At 45.0% G+C, this 25,069-nt stretch overlaps 1 protein-coding gene across 1 annotated transcript in view; it reads left to right on the plus strand.

Annotated features, from left to right (window-relative positions):
* GPATCH2 (G-patch domain containing 2) overlaps positions 1-25,069 on the plus strand; it is a 103,035-nt gene that overhangs the window by 25,558 nt on the left and 52,408 nt on the right. The window contains exon 6 of the mRNA XM_072140112.1: positions 23,523-23,590. Coding sequence (XP_071996213.1) covers positions 23,523-23,590 — 68 coding nt within the window. The remainder of the gene's footprint in view (positions 1-23,522; positions 23,591-25,069) is intronic.

Raw genomic sequence — 25,069 nt, forward strand, 5'->3', positions numbered from 1 at the left:
TCCGAAAACTGGAAAAAAAAAAAAATTCAAAATGACCATAATCCGCCCAGAATTTTGGATTAAGAACCCCAGCGTGGTGTTCAATGGCGCGGATACGGTTTTTAAGGAATGATATAATGTCGCTCATAGCAGGCGTCACACTTTCCCCAGGAATAGGCGGAATTAAGTCCTAAGAAAAATTCCGAGGTTATCGCCCCCTTTAATAAATAAAAGTAATCTCCTCCATTTAGTTCCCGATGGGAATACTACAGTCGCTGTATTGTCAGGGGTCGGGTCCGGTGACTTCACTTCTTGCTTTATTAGCAGCCGGGAGAAGGGAACGTGGAAGAGGTTTGACACGAGAAATTAATTATGGAATAAAAGGCAGATTGCGCTGAGGCTAGAATTAGCCCGGCCGATCCCAATAGCTGCAGTCACCTTGGAGTCCTGGAGAGTGACTCTATATGTATCTATGGGCAAATTGTAGTCCATATACAGTCACTGTGCTTCCCATGCGGTGAGCTGATCGCTTACTCATGTCTGTTCCTTTATACCGATGCAGACATGGGCGGCGCATCCTACATATGCAAATTATGGTGTTATTAAAGCCTCCAAGATCAATATGCTACCGGTAATACACACTTCATATACTGAAGAGTATGTAGACCATTTATTCAATATGTTGCAGCCCATTTAAAGGGAACCCGTCACCACATTTTTCAGAAATACAGGTAGTAGCAGGTTCCTATAGAGCCTGGCCCCCTTCTTTTAGCTAAAAATAATTTCCATCAAATCCCCATAAAATCTGAGTTATAATCTTGCTGGTATCTAGGGATCTTTGGAGCGAGTCGAGGGGTGTGGCCTAATGACATGTGACCAGGGTGACATCATCAAAGGTCCCTTAGCTACTTAACATTAGCAAACTGTACTCCATGTACATATCTGACCACATAAGACAATTCCAGCAGCCTCCATGGACTTCTACTCAGCTCCACGCAGGCTGCTGTGATTTCATGTGATCCAATATGCTGTGACTTCATGAGATATATGCTTGGTGTACAGTTTTCTAATGCTAAAAATCTATAGAGCCTGCGATAATGTCACCCTGGTCACATGACATTACAGCTGCATACAGAGATAGGATGGAGAGGAGCTGCTAGATTCAGCCCGAGGAGGCCACGCCCACCTCGACTCGCTGAATACTACAAAGTCTTATTTTCCCTTACACCATTGTATGACACATATTCTTAATTGTTTAGCAGTTTCAACCTCTGCAGTAGTTTCAGAGTTCAGAGCTGGTAGCTAGACTATCTGCTATGATGTGTCTCACGCACTGCACACAGAGGAATACGGACCTGTTCTGATTTTAATAAAACACTTTTGGGCTAGACAGAAACCTACTAGCTCCAGTAACCTTTCTCTGTGTGTGTCCCTGTCTCCCTCCTCTCCCTTTGAAGCATCAGCAGAATTATATAATTAATTATATAGAAGTAGTGGCCTGTATTAATGGGTATAAAACACTTTGGGTGAGATAGAAACTGATTTCCAGCTTCTATAGCCTCATTCTCTTCGTGTGTCTTTCCCCTCCCTGAGAAGATTACGCAGGATCATATAGGCGATTCTAGAGAAGTACTGACGTGAATAAAGCACTTAGGGTGAGACAGAATCCTTCTAGCTCCAGTAACCTCTGTGTGTGTTTGTGTCTCCCTCCTTCCCCTTTGAAGCATCAGCAGAAACATATAGCCAACTATAGAGGACTGACATGTACTGATGGAATAAATCACTTTAACTGAGAGAGAAACTTATTCTCAGTAAACTCTGTCTATGCCTGAGTCTTTCCCATATCACGAGTACAGTATTAGCAGAATTATATAGGACATTTTAGAGTACTGATGTGAATAAAGCACTTGGGGTGAGATTGAAACCTACTAGCTCCAGTAACCTCTGTGTGTGTCTGTGTCTCCCTGCTCTCCCTTTGAAACATTGTTAGGATTCTATAGTAAATTATACAGAAGGACTGACCTGAATAAAACACGTTGGGGGTCATTTACTAAGGGTCCAATTCGCGGTTTCCTGACGTGTTACCCGAATATTTCCGATTTGCGCCGATTGTACCTGAATTGCCCCGGGATTTTGGCGCACGCGATCGGATTGTGGCGCATCGGCGCCGGCATGCACGTGACAGAAATCGGGGGGCGTGGCCGAACGAAAACCCGACGTATTCGGAAAAACCGCCGCATTTAAAAACGGAAAATGTGTCGCTCGGGACGGCCACGGTGAATTCCGGCGCGTTCAGATGCTTTTCAGCGCAGCAGCGCCACCTGGTGGACGGCGGAGGAACTACCTCATTAAATCCCGGCCGGACCAGAATCCAGCGCAGAGAATGCGCCGCTGGATCGCGAATGGACCGGGTAAGTAAATCTGCCCCGTTGAGTGAGATACTGGGAAATATTTTTTCCAGGGAGGGACAAGGAAAACCACGCCTCTTTTCGCTACCTTGAAAGCCAGCCCCCTTAACACAAAGTTTGACTTTCAAGAAGCCTAATGACACGATGTGGGATTACACCAAACCTGTCTATTCCAGAAGGAACAGATTCCCAACTGTAGATGGCGCTGTTTGGTTTTATTCCGCATCATGTTATTAGGCTTCCTGAAAGTCATGCTTGATGGTAAGGGAGCTGCCTTTCAAGGTAGCAAAAAGAGGCATGGTTTTCTTTGTGCCACCCTGGAAAATGTATTTGCATAATTCCCAGAATCCCCTAGTTGAGTATCAATGGCTATAGGTCTCCTGAAGCCTACACGGTGGCCTCAATTGGCAAAGTCTCTGTAAGGAGAACTTGCACTTCCTGACCCTTTTGGTGAGAGAGAAACTTACTCTTAGCTTCGGCAGCCTCTGTTTTTCCCCTTTTTATATTCATATAGGGGATAAATCATCAAGGTCAGGAAACGATTAATAACATTTAGATACATTTTGCATAACTGAGTACTACAAGCACTTCGGGTGAGATAGAAACTTACTGATAGCTCCAGCAGTCTCTGGATGTACATTTGTATCTCCTCTTAAACAGGGATTTGGATTGGCTCTGGTTGTCAGCTGCACGATTACTGATATCAAAGGTTTCTGACTAATTTTAACCTTTTGACCTCATTGATCGGACCCGTAATACATTTTAAAATTCTGGAAAGGAGAAGCCCTTTGTCCAGCGTGTAGAGATGGATATCCCTCACCTCTGATATCATCCTGGAGCCCAACCAATAAAAAAAAAGCAAAGAAATAATAATGGAAACGTTCACTTGAAGTAAGACAAATGGTATGAAATGAGAAAACACACCGTGAATTGCAAATGGAGCCGAGTTAATTTGTTGCTACAGTCGTGTCGCCCTACTGTTAAATGAAGGCGGCGTAATTATCTTGTTGGCAGAGATAATGTCAGAACCTTATTTCTTCTTACATGCCTCGTTTTTACACTGGGGCTAATTGAGCTGCAAGGTGACAACTGACTGTACGCGCCTATCATTAGCGCAGTCTGCTCCCTTTACTGCCACGCTTTCCTTTAAGTAGTTAAAAACATGGATCTTTTTTTTTTTTACCTTTAAAAGGTAAACACCAGGGCATTAGGTTTTGATTTTAAAATATTTAAAGGGAACTTGTCTTCAAGAATAGCCAAAATAAACCTTACCCCCCATTGTACCCTTGTCGAAAGCAAGCATCCCAGCTTAAAGTTTAACTGTAAAGTATAAAAACTTTTGCCTAATTCTGCACTAATAATAATAATAAGCAATTCTCTAAATTACCCTAAATAGCTACCTGCAGGTGTTTAGCTGCTAGCAGAGGTTTTACCCTTTTCTCCCCAGGGATAATCTCTATTTGCCATGCTTCCTGGTCACCATGGGAAACTGTATAGAACAGCTAGAGACGGCATGAGGCTTGTTAGAAGGGGCTGTAGGACTTTTAGTGATCACATGCTTCAGCTCATCCAATTACAAACATCTTGTCTTGTTTTATGTGAATGCCTTCAATGCCCTGAGCTGATGTCACAACCAGGAAGTCCCGCCCACTTCAGGAAAAGCTGAGTGGATTTAACAGACAGCCTCATGTATCTATTAACCCTTGTATCGAAGGATAGGAAGAAGCTAGCAGTATGATACATGTGTGATTGGCTCTTCCCAGCTGTGCCTTGTCAGTACCTTTACAGTAGCGGTTGATATCTGACTCCTGGAACTAGTAAATTTGTACCCGAAATAGTTTCTGCCTTGGCCCCGCCCATCAAGATCTGCAGTTTCCTGCTCACTGCTAAACTTGCCATGCCAGTGAGAAGGACAGCATTCTGCTAAGAACAGGAAGTGGACCGGAAGAGGACTTCCTATCTGCTCAGGTCTAGATTTGAAGAGACCTTTGAGCTGTCAATCAGAAGTAGGGGGCGTGGTTTACTGGCAGCCTTGACTCTTCTCTTCAGAAGTTGACTCATGTCTATCATTTGCATATCAGAAAAAATGTATATTAAAATTAATTGAGGTGCAAAACCTCAGTGGCAGATAATTTAAGGAAATGTAGGGAGGATTTTTAACCCTTTACAAATTCTGTAGAACAGTTGCTATTAAAGGAAAAAAAGGGCAGTCCCCTTTAAGAAGCACTTTGGATATGTACCGTTCCGAAGCGACCGGCTCGCCATTTACTATCTGCAGGAGCCATATCCGAGTGTTTGGCATCTTCGGGTGCTATCGGGACAGATCCGACTTGGCTGTCACGCTCTGTCGAGACCGCCAGCCCGTGCCCTACCCAGTGATCTTTTAATTTCTAGAAGCAGGTGGAGTTTAGCAATTACATCCCTGGTCAGTACATCACCCCCTTCCACACCGGATGATGAATTGCAAATAGCTGGACTCCATACACAAGGCGAAACTCCTATAAATCTTCCATCCGTAATAATGACACGACGAGAAGACTGGCAGCTATAACAAGGCTGCTCGTGTCACCCACTTTATAGTAGACTCCATATCCATCATTATCAGCCGGGGCTTGCTGCAACCGGACAACAAGGTCCAAAGAAAGATGAGTTGTTTGTGCGGAAGCATCCAGTAGGTCCCATCTGGCAGGGAGTAAATGGGATTTTTTTTCCTGTTCAGTGGACCACAGCTGTCCATCATTTCCGTCAGGTATCCGATCGCTTCCCGCTGGGGGACAATATGGCTTCACGCAGTTGTTTTTTGCGCTGGTATTTAAAACGAAGAAAGGGTTCACCTTTTTATTTTGGGAGTTTAACCCCTTAGCAGGCCGCTGCCGTATAATGAATGCGGAAGTCCTATGCGTATGCCATATACAAGCGGACGATTTAAAGGGCTGGTCCAATACAATACACGGACTGTAAGATACTGATCGGAGAGATCTCAGACTCATTTATCTGTCGCAGGACACTTGTCTGTGCTCCCAGAAAACCTGTGGGGGACGGTAAGAAAAATAAACTTTTATGCCGCAATCTGGTTCCTGGATCGAAGGTGTTGGTGGTCACGTGACCTCTGCGGCCAATCGGTAGACTAGGACTTAGGTGGAACAATGACATCACTGCCGGATCTACCTCCTGTCAGGAATCATGTGAACTCACAGCCAGTGGGCGCTATGGGGAGGTAAGTATATTTTTGATATTTTGATTTGCTAAACAACTCCTCGTGCCCTAGGGTTATTCTGAAGGAAGACATTTTTATGGTACCAATAGAATTGAGTGAGCTGAGATATTCCTCTGCAGGCATGTCCTTCCTAATCCCTAGGACTGTGTGCACAAATGGGATGCAAACAAGGGAAAGTGAAGATGGGGGGGGGGGTTCCTTGCCCCTCCCATCTCCATAGGAAATCAGCACTGGAATAGGACCTGCTCTGCGGTGCGGACGTCTGACTTGGTCACTGTGTGCTCACTGCATCGTGACCTCAGTGGTGGCCATAATTTTGCTGTCGTTTTTGCGGCTAGCTCACTGCCCTGGTTTATGGTCATAAGAATGTGGCCTAATAGGAGCCCTTAAAGGGGTCGGACTGAGTGTAATATGCTAATTGGTAAAGTTCAGAGCAATGGGACCCCGACTTATCACAAGAATCATGTTCCTGATCCTCCGAGTAAGTGACGCAGAAGGTCTGCTCATGCACTTGCCGGACCTACCTCTCCATACATTCTCATATCCTATTCCTCAGTGGATGGCTCACATACCTCTATCTATCTAGCTCACGTCTCCTATCCCATTCATCAGTGGGGGTTATATTATGTAGGTATGGATGGAGATCACACTACTCTTTCACAGCAAGCAGGAGGTAAATTTCGATGGATAAATCTTAATTTCTTGGGTTTCTTGAAAGGCGGACCCAAAGCGATCAATAGAAGCGGGACCCCCTTACCTGCCCCATATAGACGTGATGCTCCGTGTTGCTCCCTATTGACTTTTGCTTTTCTCCATCTACATGGGAGAAGTTCAGAAGGACTTGTCCTTCTTTCTGCCGATCACAAGTGGCTGGACGTTGATCCCCCCTCCTACCTCGTAAGTGATCGGGTAAATAAGGTCTAAATAGAGAATGTAAACACAGATAAAAGAGACCCATTGTGCATGGGGGCTTAGTGGGTAGCACTTCTGCCGTGCAGCGCTGTGGACCTGGGTTCTAGTCCCAGGTGAACATCTGCATAGAGTTTGTATGTTCTCTCCATGTTTGCTAGGGTTTCCTCCGGGTCTTCCGGTTTCCTCCCACACTCCAAAACATACTGGTAGGATGATTAGATTTTGAGCCCCATTGGGGACCGGGACTGATTTGGAAGTTCTGTGCAGCGCTGCGTAATCTGTGTGCGCTATATAAATAAAGGAATTATTATTATTATTATTATGATTATAATAACATCATTTTTTAAAATAGATTTTTGGTATATTTTTATTACTATTTACATCAAATATTTTTTAAATAATAATTGTGCAATATGTTGTGATTATTTTCACATTTAATTCAGTTCATATTTTGATTTATTTTTGCCATCTTATTTTAAGTTGATATTTTTGTAACTTGCTGTTTGTTAATAATAGTTACTATTATTATTATTTTATGCAATATTTAACTCTTAAATCTTTATTTGTCTAATATACACCATATCTATATGGTTCATTAATAGTATGTATTCGAATTATTATTTTAATTTTTAATTACGGTCATGTTATTATTAGTAGTAGTATTATTATTATATTATATTTTATATATTTTCTATGTTTATAGTATATATTTATATTTTTATTAGTATTTATTATCCTGTCCTGTTTTTCCCCTCCTCCTGGCAGCGGTTGATCCTCTTCTCAGTATCTGCATCCTTAACCTTTGCACATCCACTCATTTATCCCTTTCATTTAGTAATGAAGCCCCTCGGCCGCAGGCTCAGGGGTCCCGCGCAGGTTTCCGCCTCCTATTAGTGTCTTGGTGGAATAACGACTTTGAAATTAAAATCTGCAGCATATTGCGACGGCAGATCTCTGCAGAGCAGCGTCACACTGCAGTCGTCTTCTGGAAATATATGTCAAGAGCAGCGCTCCCCTCGTATCACTATTTGGCCAATTTGTTCTCAGACAGACGCGTGCGAGACCTATTTCTGGAGCCCTCGGTGGCCTGACCATACGTTCCCACATCATTTATTGTGGCAGCGGAACATATGGACTTTTCATCATTGTCCGGAGCAAATCCTCAGTTGGACAGAGAGATTTCCCTCCCAGAAGCAGGTGACAGAGAATAATATTTCCCAACATCTCTCCCTGCCTTCTACTATTTATATTTGACTCTTTGCAAAGAAGGAAAGAAAATGAGTTGTAATGGACAGTTTTTATGTTTTTCCATATGTAATGGACGATGGAAATTTATACAATACTTATAGGAGGGAACTATAATAATATACAGGTATACAACATATCTATGTATCTATCTTTCAAATTCATCTATCTAGCTCACGTCTGTCTCTCTATCTAGCTCACGTCTGTCTCTCTCTCTATCTAGCTTGCGTCTCTCTCTATCTAGCTCACGTCTCTCTCTCTATCTAGCTCACGTCTCTCTCTATCTAGCTCGCGTCTCTCTATCTAGCTCGCGTCTCTCTATCTAGCTCGCGTCTCTCTCTCTATCTAGCTCGCGTCTCTCTCTCTAGCTCGCGTCTCTCTCTCTATCTAGCTCGCGTTTCTCTCTCTATCTAGCTCGCGTCTCTCTCTATCTAGCTCGCGTCTCTCTCTCTATCTAGCTCGCGTCTCTCTCTCTCTCTATCTAGCTCGCGTCTCTCTCTCTCTCTATCTAGCTCGCGTCTCTCTCTCTCTCTATCTAGCTCGCGTCTCTCTCTCTCTCTATCTAGCTCGCGTCTCTCTCTCTCTCTATCTAGCTCGCGTCTCTCTCTCTCTCTATCTAGCTCGCGTCTCTCTCTCTCTCTATCTAGCTCGCGTCTCTCTCTCTCTATCTAGCTCGCGTCTCTCTCTCTCTCTATCTAGCTCGCGTCTCTCTCTCTAGCTCGCGTCTCTCTCTCTCTCTATCTAGCTCGCGTCTCTCTCTCTCTATCTAGCTCGCGTCTCTCTCTATCTCGCGTCTCTCTATCTAGCTCGCGTCTCTCTCTCTCTCTATCTAGCTCGCGTCTCTCTCTCTCTCTATCTAGCTCGCGTCTCTCTCTATCTAGCTCGCGTCTCTCTCTATCTAGCTCGCGTCTCTCTCTATCTAGCTCGCGTCTCTCTCTATCTAGCTCGCGTCTCTCTCTCTACCTAGCTCGTGTCTCTCTCTACCTAGCTCGCGTCTCTCTCTCTATCTAGCTCGCGTCTCTCTCTCTATCTAGCTCGCGTCTCTCTCTCTATCTAGCTCGCGTCTCTCTCTCTATCTAGCTCGCGTCTCTCTCTCTATCTAGCTCGCGTCTCTCTCTAGCTCGCGTCTCTCTATGTAGCTCGCGTCTCTCTCTATCTAGCTCGCGTCTCTATCTAGCTCGCGTCTCTCTCTATCTAGCTCGCGTCTCTCTCTCTAGCTCGCGTCTCTCTCTCTAGCTCGCGTCTCTCTCTCTAGCTCGCGTCTCTCTCTCTAGCTCGCGTCTCTCTCTCTAGCTCGCGTCTCTCTCTCTAGCTCGCGTCTCTCTCTCTAGCTCGCGTCTCTCTCTCTCTAGCTCGCGTCTCTCTCTCTCTAGCTCGCGTCTCTCTCTCTCTAGCTCGCGTCTCTCTCTCTAGCTCGCGTCTCTCTCTCTAGCTCGCGTCTCTCTCTCTAGCTCGCGTCTCTCTCTCTATCTAGCTCGCGTCTCTCTCTCTATCTAGCTCGCGTCTCTCTCTCTATCTAGCTCGCGTCTCTCTCTCTATCTAGCTCGCGTCTCTCTCTCTCTCTATCTAGCTCGCGTCTCTCTCTCTCTCTATCTAGCTCGCGTCTCTCTCTCTCTCTATCTAGCTCGCGTCTCTCTCTCTCTCTATCTAGCTCGCGTCTCTCTCTCTCTCTATCTAGCTCGCGTCTCTCTCTCTCTCTATCTAGCTCGCGTCTCTCTCTCTCTCTATCTAGCTCGCGTCTCTCTCTCTAGCTCGCGTCTCTCTCTCTCTCTATCTAGCTCGCGTCTCTCTCTCTCTATCTAGCTCGCGTCTCTCTCTATCTCGCGTCTCTCTATCTAGCTCGCGTCTCTCTCTCTATCTAGCTCGCGTCTCTCTCTCTCTCTATCTAGCTCGCGTCTCTCTCTATCTAGCTCGCGTCTCTCTCTATCTAGCTCGCGTCTCTCTCTATCTAGCTCGCGTCTCTCTCTCTATCTAGCTCGCGTCTCTATCTAGCTCGCGTCTCTCTCTCTATCTAGCTCGCGTCTCTCTCTCTATCTAGCTCGCGTCTCTCTCTCTATCTAGCTCGCGTCTCTCTCTCTATCTAGCTCGCGTCTCTCTCTCTATCTAGCTCGCGTCTCTCTCTCTATCTAGCTCGCGTCTCTCTCTCTATCTAGCTCGCGTCTCTCTCTCTATCTAGCTCGCGTCTCTCTCTAGCTCGCGTCTCTCTATGTAGCTCGCGTCTGTCTCTCTCTATCTAGCTCGCGTCTGTCTCTCTCTATCTAGCTCGCGTCTGTCTCTCTCTATCTAGCTCGCGTCTGTCTCTCTCTATCTAGCTCGCGTCTGTCTCTCTCTATCTAGCTCGCGTCTGTCTCTCTCTATCTAGCTCGCGTCTGTCTCTCTCTATCTAGCTCGCGTCTGTCTCTCTCTATCTAGCTCGCGTCTCTCTCTCTATCTAGCTCGCGTCTGTCTCTCTCTCTCTATCTAGCTCGCGTCTGTCTCTCTCTCTCTATCTAGCTCGCGTCTGTCTCTCTCTCTCTATCTAGCTCGCGTCTGTCTCTCTCTCTCTATCTAGCTCGCGTCTGTCTCTCTCTCTCTATCTAGCTCGCGTCTCTCTCTCTCTCTCTATCTAGCTCGCGTCTCTCTCTCTCTCTCTATCTAGCTCGCGTCTCTCTCTCTCTCTCTATCTAGCTCGCGTCTCTCTCTCTCTCTCTATCTAGCTCGCGTCTCTCTCTCTCTCTCTATCTAGCTCGCGTCTCTCTCTCTCTCTATCTAGCTCGCGTCTCTCTCTCTCTCTCTATCTAGCTCGCGTCTCTCTCTCTCTCTCTATCTAGCTCGCGTCTCTCTCTCTCTCTCTATCTAGCTCGCGTCTCTCTCTCTCTCTCTATCTAGCTCGCGTCTCTCTCTCTCTCTCTCTATCTAGCTCGCGTCTCTCTCTCTCTCTCTATCTAGCTCGCGTCTCTCTCTCTCTCTCTATCTAGCTCGCGTCTCTCTCTCTCTCTCTATCTAGCTCGCGTCTCTCTCTCTCTCTCTATCTAGCTCGCGTCTCTCTCTCTCTCTATCTAGCTCGCGTCTCTCTCTCTCTCTCTATCTAGCTCGCGTCTCTCTCTCTCTCTCTATCTAGCTCGCGTCTCTCTCTCTCTCTCTATCTAGCTCGCGTCTCTCTCTCTATCTAGCTCGCGTCTCGATCTTCTGTTTATCCTCTGTCTCTCCCATATCCCTCCGCCCTTCTCTCATATCTATTTATCTATTTCCCTTTCATAATCAAAAACGTATAACATTCTAATGCAGTAATTACCGGTCCTAAGTACACAGAAAAACTAACTAGGAAGTGGCAGAACTTTTTCTCATCCCTTCTTAATCTGCCCCAACCCAAGGATCAGCCATCCCACATCTCTATGTAGATACCCCGGTGCTGTGGCTCTCCTGCTTTCAGGGCATGCTGGGACTTGTAGTTTCCCCATCAGGTCGGGAGAGGACCAGTGTATAGATCCATCCCCTTCTACCTAATGTAATGGAAGATAAAGTAGAGGATCCTGGGTTTTATTGTCCTGTGTTGTCAGCTCCCCATCACATCGGCTTCTAAGTACATAAAGGCTTCTAATCGTTAGGATTTTTTTATTGCCAGCCGCCGCGCAGCCGATCCGCAAATTGCCTTGTTTCAGATTTATTATGTATTACTCTAGAAATTCTATAAAGATCAGAAGAACTGATTACAATGTTGACCTTTGCATTAACTCATCTGAATTTAAATTCCAGTGTTTGATTTGAGAGAATAAGTCCATTTATCATCGCTCCGCTGCCGCCGTGATGGGGGGGAGGGGGCGCCGGGCACCTGATCGGGGGAGTGTGGAGACCAAATTTTATTTATCGAACGTGGGAGGAAAATTGCTCGCAGGACGAGAGGAGCCAAACTTTGACCCATCTCCGCACCACAAATAGCAAATTTAGGTTTTTCGTCAGGAGAGGGGTCCCCCACCCCCCGCCGCCATATCTTCTCCTCTTATCCAAATGCTGAGAGAATCAATAGGTGAGGCCGGTGTCATTGATCTCACCTCCCACCATCTATTACCACCGCTCCTAGTTTTTCTCTGCTTATAGTTAACAAATATGAAGTAAATCACCATTTTTAATGTCGCACGAAAAACGCTGGCGGGAGGGGGTTATGTCTTATCTGTTTATTCCGCGGTCGGCGCTCCATTATCGTACGTTACAGTGACACTAGACGTGATTCATGATTACAGGCCACTTCACCAGAGGTGCTTAGGGTCCCAAAATAAGATCTCTATATATCAAGGTGCTGGGGTATCCGATATTCTGTATAATTCATTCCCAGGCTTGGCCCATTTGTCCAATGGGTTTAGTTAAGGCCCCCCAAAAAATGAGAGAAGTCTTTGCTTGACTGAATTGTTCTGACTTCTAGTCTATTGGTTTCATAATTTGGTTATATCCAAACTGAGCTGGTTTGGACTTTAGCTCAGATAAAAGGATTATTTGGGAATCTTAGTGGGCCAGGACCTGGTTGGGAGAAAAAGTAGCGTATGCTTACCCCGTTCCTGCGCTCAGCTGCAATGCCGGTGGGGTCACATGTCGTTCTTTGGCCAATGAGTGACCAATGAGGCCACAGGAAGTCACTTCCATCACTTCCTGTGTTGTCACGTGGTCCGAGGAGGCCACTTATTTGCTGAAGCAGGACCTGTGACACCCCCCCCCCAGAATTGCAGACTGGACACTAGTGATGGGCCATTCTTAGTGAGCTGGATCACTAAGTCTCTACAAAGAGCCGGGTCTTCTCGCTCCTGAACGGCTCCCCATGTAATTACATAGGGAGTCATAATCCGGCAGCCAGCCGCCTATCTCATCTCCACTTGTGCTTAGTAATGACCCTTTTAACAATTAGTGGTGTTTCATTTGAGTCTAAGTGAGCAGTCACCTTTCACCCCAGAGCCGACTCTTGCCGTTCACCTGAAAGGGTCAGCGCGCTTGTGAATGACCCTTCACTGCTCTGCGCAAGCCCGAAAATTATTTGGTACCAGGTCGAAGCGGACACTGGGAGCCCAGAGTAGGATACATATACTTTCTCTTTTCCCCATTCCCCAGGAATCGGCAAAACCCAATTACTAATCCTATTTCAGTCAATCTTGTAGACATTGGTTCCAGTCAAGGAGCAGCTTCCTTCCAAAAACCGCGCCAAACCTGACTGTGATTTGTGCTGATCCTGCAACTTGGCTCTATTCATCGGATGCAATACCTGTACAAACCATGGTCAGGGGTGGCGCTGTTTTATGGAAGAAAGCAGCCATGATTAGGGAATTAGTTAAATAGTAATTTCATAACATCCTTCAGGAAAACGTAAACAGACTGGACTCACATAATCGGATCTTGCCTAGGGGGTTGTCTGGTTAATAATATTTATGGCCTATCCTGGGCAGTCATGTGGCCAGTCTGTATCCTCAGTGGGCCCTGGTGATGTTAATCTTTTACATATCATCTAAAGCCAGTGATAGGTTCCTGTGGGTCATGTGACTGTCGGGACCATTTGGGAGAGTTTGCGAAAGGACTAGTGCTCTAACACTGGAGCCGAGGCCCGGGGCAGGACAAGTCCACCTTCATTTTTTGTTTTTTTAACTCCATCCGAAGGTTCCTGGGGGTTTCTGATTTTCTTACTCGACGGAGGGGAGGGGGGGGGGCAGTAACATAATAAAATTGTAATTTTTACCTTTGAAGGCTCGGTGGTATTGGCTTTCCCTTCCCGATTGTCCAGAGGGAAGTCTCCTCAATGAGAAGACATGCACACTTGGAAATCTAGTAAATCCGTAAGGAATAAACACCCCTTTAATAGGGTATTTCCCCCCATAACCAGACAAGGGGTGATACTAGTGCTCCGATACATGCGCCTATAGCCGCCGGTACCCGCAGACGTGTCAGCCGCCAGCCCGGTGTGTAATTACTACGCGGCACCGAGAAGTTGTTTTCTAGAAACAGCGATATTTATGTCATCGCGATTAAATTAACACTAAGTGAAATGAGACGTTTCTGAATATGAAATGAATGCGTCTTTTGCGCCGACAATACCCGATTATATTAAGAACAAATTTTTAAAAATGACTCCAGCAGCTGACAAGATGATTCCTGTGGGTCATACAGGAACCTAGAAGAAGGCACTTGAAAGGTGGTCTCTCGTAGACGACATCTGCTGGTGTGTCTGGTTAGGACACGGGAACATCTCTGTCCCTGGACCCACAGAGGCTTCGTGTGCTGAACATCCTGGGTGGTAGCCTCCTGAAATTGGATGGTTTAATGCGAAAGCCCCTTTTAGCTGTTAGGGACCACTATTCCCAAACTTATTTGGCTCGAAGCCTCAATTGGGCTTTTGGCGCATGCGCCTTGCATTTGGTGAAGTTGTGGACAATATTGCTTGCTTTACTGTGCAATTTTGGGATATTGGGAGTGAAGTGACGTGTGGTCCAAACCTACCTGACAGCTTTGACTATTAAGCTATACTATATAGTGATCTACTGTCAATTCAGACCGAAGCTGGTGTTTGGTAGTGTCCCTGGAGTCCTGTTTTAACATACTTTTGCGAGTGCGTGTTGCAGAAGGACTGTGAAAAATGCTGTTATGTGCTATGATCGTAGCTTTTAAATGTGTCTTAACATGACTGTGCTCTTAGCCCTCTGCATTGAGTTTCTCCAAGGCCCCCTCCCATTAGGTGTAGCTGTAGTGTTCAACCAGAAACCTTCTATCAGCTCATTGTAAGCAGTTTTCAATGATCTGGGCCTCACATTGAGTACAAGGGCTCTTGTATGACAGCTACCTTTACACATACTGTTTATATATACTTTCACGCTCTTCTGGTCTCTAGCAGGCTTCTGGTTGGCCACTACAGCTGTGAACTCAGTGTACAAAGTTAAGAGGTTTTTCATGATCTGTAATTGGGCTTCAAGCTATTTTGTCACCAAGTCTTCTGTATAACCGCTACCTCTGCACCCCCTCTATAGCTATATGTGTACACTTTCTGTAGACTTATAAAACACTCCTGGTGTCTAGCAGGCTCCTGATTGGACACTACAGCTTAACATACTGGGGCATATTTACTTACTCGGTTCGTTCGCGATCCAGCGGTGCGTTCTCTGCGGTGGATTCGGGTCCGGCCGGGATTCATCAAGGTAGTTCCTCCGCCGTCCACCAGGTGGCGGTGCTGCGCTGAAAACCATCTGAACGCACTGGAGTTCACCGAGTCGGGCTGAGTAAAGGTAAGCGCGTCCCAAGCGACACTTTTATTGTTTTAAATGCGGCGGTTTTTCCGGTTTCAGTCGCGTGCATGCAGGCGCCGATGCGCCACAATCCGATCGCGTGCGCCAAAATCCCGGGGCAATACAGGGAAAATCGGCGCAAATCGGAAATATTCGGGTAACACGTCGGGAAAACACGAATCGGGCCCTCAGTAAATGACCCCCACTGAGCTAAGCTGTTTCATGATCTGTAACTGAGCCTTACACTTTTTAGGCACCAGAACTTCTCTGCCCTCTACTTATAACTGTGTGAACACATACTCAATTTATATACTTTCACACTCTCCTGGTCTTTAGTAGTTTGCTGCAATGAGCTGATAGCTGTAGTGTCCAACCAGAAGCTTAAGAGATTTATTGTTCTGTAACCTAGCCCCATGCATTTTGCACCAGGGCTTCTGTATGACAGCTACCTCTGCACTCCCTCTATATGTATACACATACTCTTCTATATCCATGTATACACATACTATATCTATATGCATTCACTATCTCCTGTTCTCGATGTGTTCGCATGCACTGAAGACCATTCCTCGATGTATGAGATGTATGTCCCCATGTCAGCCGTGCCCCTGTACAATAAAGTGCTTATGCCGAGCCATGACAGTCCGTGTTGCCGGTATTTTATCATTCCCTTGTATCCTCAGACAATTTAATGGAAACTTAGGGCAGGTGGAATCCGAATTTGATTTCTGGTGTGAAATAAGCTCAGCTCGTCACACCTCGGATTACAGTGACAGGGAGATGACAGGCCAGGGTGACAGCAGCCAAGATGGACGGTACGACGTAGCAAAACCTAATGTCTCTTCCACCCTCCCACCCCCCCATCCAGGAGGAAATGGAATAGTCCGCTCCACAGCTTCTCAGGTTTGGGAATTATCTCATGTGCGATCAGCCAATATTTAATGAAAAACCCAAATTTGTGTGATCTCCGCAACATACTAGAGTCGCCTTCAGTGGTTTGAAGCGCAGCGGTAATCCAACTTTTCTAGAATCCTGACAATCCAATCTGCTTAAATTTATCCCTACACTCGTATTGCAGGAATAAAAGGGCAGTTTAGAGATTCGGGACTATAAAAAGATGGGTCGTCATTTTGTCCTTACACTCTTAATATGCATAATCTATATTCCAGATTTTAGATTTTGCAATAGGGACGTGTCCTCACACTGTTGTGCTCTTAGTTCTCTGCAGTGAACTGCTCCACAGCTCCTTACCTGTTCTCTAAATACAAGCTTAAGCATGTTTCTGGTTAAAATACTACAGCAGAGGGGAGAAGCTGTGAAATAATTAATTTTTAGAACACTAAGAACACAGCAGTGTGAGAACATGCACTTCCAGAAGAAAATGTCCAGGAATATTGATCAATTTTGCACAGTCCTGCTGCTACTAACAACACAAACAAACTTATGAATGCAAAGCTCTCCAGGGACAATAGCTTATACTGGCTGTTAAATACTCACACTGAAAGTGCTCTATGTCCCCAGTGCACATGGTGAAGATACAGAGCTGGAATATAGATCCATATTTCACAGTCCTGCTGCTACTAACAACATACACTGTTATGATTACACACCTATCCACAACACTGGCTACAGAGATCACACAGGGAAACGGTGTGTGGACACATCACCAATGCTACAAACTATATTTTACAGTCCTGCTGCTACTAAGCACATACACAAAGGTATGACTGCACAACACTCCAGGGACAGTACCCTAACACTGTCTGCTCAGAGCACCCCAATGCTCACTTTAGTACAATCTTGAAATGTAAATCAATATTTCACAGTTCTGCAGCTACTAACAACATACACAAAGGTCCAGGGATAAAACCTAACACTGGTCACACAGTCTGCACTGTCTGAAATTACAGGGACACCCTCCTCTTTTTTAAAATTTTAGAAGAATGTCTTCTAACCTGTGAACTTTTTCAGGAGTGTAGTCGAGTATTGCTCGCCTTTTGCTAAACTTTGCATAACTCGGTAAACGAGGAGTAGCTTTATTTTTGGGGATTATGCGACTTGTAATCTTGATTTTCGTGGTTCTCTCATCTCTGTAGTCTCATGCTTTGAATTCACAGTCCCCTATTTCCAGTGAATGGAGACCTAGCTGCTGTGACTCATTGCCCCCCCTTCCGCTTCCTCTGACACCAGTGTGAGTTTGTCTGCCGTGTTAGTAAGATGGAATTCAGTAGAGTGAAATTCAGATAGAGGGAGGACAATAAGAGCCCAAGTAAGAGGAGAAAGAAGGACTTTCCTCTGATGAGATATATTACAATATTACTTGTCACATGATTATGCAAAATTTGTTGAAATGTTGGCTTCCAAACCTTTAGATGTCCATCCCCATTCCCGATATGACAACTAACTTGCAAGTCACTAGAGGACACTCCTAGCACGACTGCTATTGCCGATGCTGGTTATTAGCTCATCCCCTAAGGAGGATCTAGAAACTTCTAACAGCAATGTGTTCAGCTCAGATAGGGACGTCTTATTCCACATTGTCTGTGACTGTAGGCCACAAGAGGCAAAAACGGCGTCAAGATAAAAAGCGTAACTGCTGGGGTCTACAATATTGCATACCATGCTGCACTAATAGTGCCTCCATATAATGTCATCTGGATGAGTCTTCAATTTAAAGGGGGATTCCAGATCCAAAGTTTTCTAAAGTTCTTTAATTTTCCCATATTTTCTTTGGTCAAGTGATACTTGCAGGAGATCTCGTATCGGTCCTCAACAAGACATGGGATCCAGTAGTAGTGGCCTATGATCTGCTTTGGGTTAGTCCACCAGAGGATCCGAAAATCGGCCTCTGCTCCAACCCCAATGGTTCAGCTGTAGACAACCCTATTTGGGGGCAAATATGGTCTTTTTCTTAAAGGTTTAAATGGGATGGTCACCCAAAGTCATTTTCTATGTTGGACCCTAAGAACCCCAGTCTAAAAGCTGGCTATTATTGTTGTCCCTGTACGATTAGGGACAACTCAGACCACCGTGTGTTTTTCCGAAAACCCATGCCCCATGATGTCCACATTTACTGGACTGGCCATGGATAAACTCAAATGAACTAGCTTGATCATCGAGATTTCTATTGCTCTGACTACGACTACATCACTGAACCATTTGAGTATGGAACCGTCGAGTCTTGGCAGGCTGGAAGATCAGTCATATAGATGACTATGCTGCTCAGTTTAGAAGGAACTCGTCCGTCACACAGTCCATGTCTCTTGGACCACTCTCGCCCATCTCAAATGGTCTAATACCATCTTCCATAACTTGGTCAATGATACCATGTGATATTCACTTAAGGCTATGATGCACCGTCATGTTTTAGCCACCGTTTTTCCATCATATATTACACGTTTCCTTGGCTGGAACATTCCTCCAGCAAATGAAGAAAGTTTGAGGGACGTTGAGGCCTAAGATTTGGCTGGAGGCCTTCAAGTCAAGAGGAGTCATCCACCAAAGCTTAAAACGAATACAAATTTGATCACCGCGTCCAAGTCTAGAAGTGGTTCAGCTCATCCGGCGTCTTACTTCAGCAGTAGTTTGTTCCGTATAATTAATATGGAGATCTTTTGACATGGCACCAGGTATATAATTAACAAGTGCCCGCCTGCATGGGCAAGGAGACCTACAATGTAGCTCGAGCAAGTTCTCATTAATCCTGTTAAACCTGCTCGTAAAAGCCAACATATCCTGCGTCTTGTAGCGGCTCAGTGACTAATGACAAGATCACGCAAAGGCCAGGGATGGCGCAGGCGAGTGTGCGAGGAAGTTCTCTGGATGTGGCAGTTCAGTCGTGTCTGTCCCTATAGGAAAGGACCACCCCCCACGGCAGAGGGAAAGCAATTCATTCTCACTTGTACTGACTTGTCTCGTCGGCTCTCCTGAGAGCAGGCTACTAATGGCCTTCTCACTGGGGACCGTATTGTTCTCCAGCAAATAAGTTCTCCAGGTTTCCATCTTTTTTTTACTTTCAAGGTTGTTTGTAGTTTACTTGGTTGCGTTCAGATTTGCTTTATTACTCACTGTCTCTCGCCCCGGCACGAGAAGGGAGTTGCGTTTAGATGTAAAGTTAGAGAAGAATCGCCTACTTCCGATGAATTGTTTGGCTTCAGCTTTTAAGGACGACGAGATTGAAAATTGCACACATAAAGCGGGCGACTGGTGGCTTTCCTTGGTAAACGGTGGGGGTTCTGAAGGTTTCCAGGTCCCGTGTTTTAAAGGTCATGGTGGAGCGGATCATTGAAATGGATTTATGCCGTCTCCGCTTGAACGTCGGAGACAAATACGTTGGTGGGAAGTGTTGAAGAACTGCACCCAGAATACTTAAAGGTGTTGACCCGAATTTTTGTCAATCCCGATTCTGTGGACAATTTGGTGGTAGTCCAACTACTGGGACCCTCATCAATCACTTGGATGGTCCTTTTAGGCTCAGTTTCTATAAATGCTGTGCTTGGCAACTTGTGTCACTCCCATAGACATTGAATGAAGTGGCAAGAGACATGCTCGCCTGCTGCACCATTACACCATGGTCCTGCACCAGTGACAACGAGACCCGGGTTCTCTTGACCTCGGGTGGTTCCTCACCGTTGTATCCCCAACTATAAGATTGTTATAACCTATCCAGAAGTCAAGGACCCCTACTAATCACCAAAATGCACACGTTCGTCCGAATGAATGGACGGTGTAGAGATCTCTGTCGATCCCATAGATGATAAATATGGTGACCCGTGACCTGCCCGAAAAATGAGACCCCATTTAGAGCTTTGAACCACAATGATCGGCATGTTACTTTGCATTCTGTCGATAACACTTCTTCTTGGTGTAATCCCCTACAAAGGGTAACCAGAAATAGGCAAAGATAGGCAATCATTAAATGATTGGTAAGGGTCCCGTTTCTGAGAATCACAATAATGGTGGTTCCCATAAATGGATGGAGCATGGTTCCTGCTCTTGTATCTCTTAAAGTGCTACACAAAATGAATGGTGCGGCAGTTCAGTCATTTCTTTCAGGTTAACCGGATCCCCATTTCAAATGATTGGTGGTAAAAATCAATCAAATGATTTGGAGGACAAAATTTAATCTTGTGTCAACCTTAAAAAAAAAAAAAAAAAGTTAACCCCATCCCAGTGCAACAGGGGCATGACCTTGAGGTCCAGTGCACTCACTTTTCCCTAGAAAAAAAAGCTAATAATAAAATAGCAATAATATAAAGGATATTGATATCGATGAACTAACTAAGGGGAGTCTACCACCTTTCCCAAGTGGTTTAATCTGTTGGCAGATGGTTGTAGAGAAATGCACCATTTAGGAAAAAAAAAAATTCCTGAGAAATTCCCATTTGAATCCGTATGCTAATGAGGCAGTTGGTGCACCCTGACTCGGCATTTGGAACACTGCTATTCCTGTCTGGACTACTACCCACTATCTCAGGAGATTCGTGAGAAGCAGGCATGACTAAGCAGAGGGAAGTTATGTAGGGGAGTTCTCTGGGCAAGTCTCGAGTACACCAACTGCCTCTTTATCATACAATATTAAAGTGGGAATATCTTAGAGATGACCTAATGGACTGAAACAATAAAAGCCTGTTGTGTATAACAGAGCGTTTCTCTAAAACCTGCTGTCCGCAGATGACACTTGGTGGAGGTGGTAGAGGTTAGCCAGGCGTCGGTGAAGTCTGGTTACCCGATGCCGATTTCCCGGAGCAACCACCTGAATTTTTAAAGCAGCTCTGGATGTGAAAGGAGGCCGAGACAAATTACCATAAAACGAGTGGGGAGAAGTATTTACCAAGTTATAACACTGTCCACGCTCCCGCTGATGGTAACGACTGGCGGTCAGGAGACGGGTACATAGCGCCTTCTCCTCTCCGGCTTCGAGACTCTAAACTTTCTTTTTTTTTCTCGGCCTCTCGTAAAGAAAATGCTGAGAGTAAACAAGCAATTTAAAAGCAGAAAATAGCTTCTGCCTCTGTCAACAGCGTGTTTATTCTCTGCAAGAGATAAAAAAGTTCACTTTTCTGATATTCGGATCAAGATAAGTCAGTAAACAAGATTAATACAGCGTGGAAAGGGTTGTCAGCAGCCCCGGCGCAGGAAATCAGGGGCCTGTACATAGCAGAGAGCACAAACCGAATAAAAGTGTCAGCTCCTCCATGCCATAATGTGATCATGGGACCTCTAACAAAGCATGACATAGGCAACACTCGCTGGAGAAAATGGATTACTGGATTCCTGGGATACCCACCGGAATAGCATGAAAACTTCATTTTCAGATTAATCCAGGATGTAACTCTGCAGCGGAGCGCCGGCTTCAAGGTTTGGGTTTCAATTCCCGGCCAATGTAACTGGCAGCTAATTTAATTGTCCATCTCTCCTTGTCATTTTTTTTTTTTTTTTTTTCCGTTGGAGGGTGGAGTTATTATTTTTGTGGAATTTAAATTTTTTAGATTTTACATTTGAATTTTTTTTTTTTTTTACAAATAAATAATCCAAATTTAGAAACTTGAACAATTCCAAAAAACTTAAATTTTTTTTTTTTGTAATAAGTTTGAAAAAAGTTTTTAGTTAAAACGAAAGAAAAACAAGAAAAAGAATGTATTAACAACATTTGCTTCTAATAAGTTATAATATAATTTTTTTAAAATAATAAATTAAATGTGCTTTATCATTACAAAGGAATCTGGTCCATAAATGTCTACTTTTGTTTTGTTTTTCTTTTATAATTTTTTTCTTATCTGGGTTTAGTGATCTGGTCAATAATAAGAAAATTCCCTACCTTAGGTTGTGTGCACTAATATTTCTCTGACACTGTGTCTGACTGGCCCACCAGAGAATCGGATGATCCTCCGGTGGGCCCAACCCAACACTACAACTGAAAGAAACCGCAAAACACAATCTAATTTGGAGTGATGTAGAGTCATGATTATGGTTGGTTCTGCTGATTCGCAGGAAGGAGGGACTCCTTGCATTTTGTATCACTGTGTTTAGTCCATGAATTCTGGCCAGCCCATGGGCTGTGATTCACAGACCGACCACATTCTTTGTTCTGTTTTGGTCCTTAAACTGGGCACACATGTAGCCTAATTGCTGCCAGAAACCTTATTGACTGGTCGGTTTCATACAGTGATTTTTATGACGACCTACCTCGGTCAACCCTTCCCCATTTCCCTACCACCACAACTCTACAACCTTCTCCATCTAAATTAAGGCTGGTTCCTACTGCAATCAATTTTGGTGTGGGCTGTCCCCATTCCCACATGCCTTCTCTAAGCCTGATGTCCCCTTCGAGCAGTATTTGCCTTAGCAACCCGAATGCTGCAGCAGATCCCGGGCTGCAGTGCTAGGACCTTGTTGAAGGTCATCACTTGGATCTAGGGTGCATGAATCATCTGCTGGTAGTAGTCATGGACGTGGTGCTGGAATCAGACAAGATGTACAGCTGTATGTGTAGTAGTGTTACGTTGAGAGGATCTTCTGGGTTTTTTTTTTGGTTGACATCTCGAAAAGTTCTCCCTTATAACAACTGCCGCTCTATCCGGTCATTTTACAATTATGATAATTTGGCTTTAATAACACTCAAATTCCAACAACACTAGAGAAGATATTTGCTCTCTGCCCTCAAGCATCATTTAGTTTGCGGAGCTGCTCCCCGGCCTGTTTAGACGGAGACAAACGGTCAACTGGGCTCCTGAGCAGCAATTTATACACAGCAGGAGGAACTCCGCACAGCACCAGACCGAGCAAATAATGGCCTCCTAATTCTACAACCATCATGATTACAGCCAAGCGATGAGGCCGCTCCAAGGAAGCTACATTACAGTTCTCTAAGGTTTATCTGCTGAAGCCAAGACATGTTACAGATTCCTTAATTTAGACTCCTTGTATGGGCAGAGTAATCAGAACTCTCACTGCCAATCACTGTGTGTGGGCGGAGTAATCAGAACTCTCACTGCCAATCACTGTGTGTGGGAAGAGTAATCAGGACTCTCACTGCCAATCACTGTGTGTGGGTGGGGTAATCAGGACTCTTACTACCAATCACTGTTTGTGGGCAAAGTAATTAGGACTCTCATTGACAATCACTGTCTCTGGGCGGAGTAATTAGGACTCTCACTGCCAAACACTGCATGGGAAGAGTAAACAAAATTCTCACTGTGTGTGGGTGGGTTAATTGGGATACTTCCTGTCAATCACTGTGTGGGCAGAGTAATCAGGATTCTCCTTACCAATCACTGTGTGGGCAGAGTAATCAGGACTCTCCTTACCGATCACTGCTTGTGGGCGGGGTGATCAGGACTATTGTCAATAATGTGTGGGTGGGGTAATCGGGGCTCTCCCTGTCTTTGCTAGAAGTCCTTTCAGTATTTGATGTGCTCCAGATTGTATAAACTTGAGGTTATCTTGAACTACGTTTTTCTTATCATTTTCCATATTATCCTCTACGAATTATTTTAATGTATGCATCAATTTGTGATTTCTCTGCAGATCAGTAGCCCCGGGTCCAGCACCAATGAACGGCTGGTACACTTCCCACCGGATCCTCATCATCACGAGTAAGTTCTCTACAATCGGCCTCCTGTCTAGATGGTTTGTTCCAGACACTTAGGTGCTAGAGCTCATCTTGGACCAGAACGGGTTAAACCCCCGCACTTCACTTCCATCTCGTACATTATAATTCCGAGCCGGCGTCTTATAATTCACACCGTCACAAATCATATTTTGTAAGCAGCTACAGCGTCAGACCCCTGGTCCTGTAAGAGGTATCGATTGGCGAAAGTGGGTCACCTGCCGCGAATAAATCTGTTGTGATCCCCCCGCACCCCCCCCCTCTTTTATTGCCGTATTGTTATCTGTCCTTTGGGATTCAGAATTTTTATGCAAAAGGTCAGAGCACTTTACATCCCCTACAAATATAGCCAGTTCAGTGGTTAAACGCAGGAGCAATTAATTATGCCGCGCGTTGGAATAAGATACGGTTGACTGGGGGAATAATGTGGATGTCAAACTTGGACTTTCACAAAGCATTTGACTAGGGTTGTGCATCTGAGATTAATGACTAGCATCAATTCTCATGAACTTACAGCTATAACAAAAGAGCCTTCCCGCTAACCGGCTTCTACGCGGGAATCGGCAGCAGCAAAATGGCTGGAAGGGAATGCCAGAGGGGGCCGCTGCTCAGGCTTCTCCTTCGCGAACCAAAATAATGACCCCCCCCCCCTTAGCACCTTTCAAGGTCACAAATTTGGGGCACCATAGACCGCATTGTGTAGGAGTCGTACCCGTTGACTCTTATGGGATCCGGCTCCATCAAAGTTTTGAACGGCTTTTCATAAATTGACTAAGTAACAACGTAACATATCGTGTCCCGAGTAAAAGGCTTCCTTCTCCATTTACTTTGGCTTTTATCGTCCTCAAGTCTTTTTTTCTACTAATACCCTTATTTTGACATAATAGCCTCTTGGAAAACTGTGGATTTATGCGTAATTTATGTGTTAACTTGCGTTCTTACTAATTAAAAAAAAAAAAAAAACACAACTTTACAATCCCAGAATAAGCCTTTAAAGGACCGCTACCACCAGGATGAAGGATTGTAAACCAAACACACTGACGTACTGCTGTGTTCCCACTCTCTCGGGTTCTGCTTTTCTTTCAGCTTTTTAGGGCTTTGTTTTTACAAAAAAAAAAGGTCTTAGAAAATATGCAAATGACCCTGAATGGCTTCGGGCTCCATAGATGTCAATGGAGCCTGGAGCCCTTAAGGCTCATTTGCATAATATTTCCAACTTTTTTCCTATTAATATAAGGGCATTAGAAGATGAAGCACGGATCCTGCCAGAGCGGGCGCACACCAGTGTGTCAGTATGCTTGGTTTACAATCCTTCATCCTGGTGGTAGGTGTCGTTTAAAAGTCAGGGCATTGTCCTACAGGCCACTATCCGAGAGGAGGCGCTGGAGGCGTGGCTTTCAATTTTTTTTGGATTAGTGAATGGTTGGTTAACCCATTATTACACCAGTGATGATTGAGGGGAGGA

This window comes from Engystomops pustulosus, chromosome 3 (assembly GCF_040894005.1).
Source record: "Engystomops pustulosus chromosome 3, aEngPut4.maternal, whole genome shotgun sequence".
Classification (NCBI taxonomy): Eukaryota; Metazoa; Chordata; class Amphibia; order Anura; family Leptodactylidae; genus Engystomops; species Engystomops pustulosus.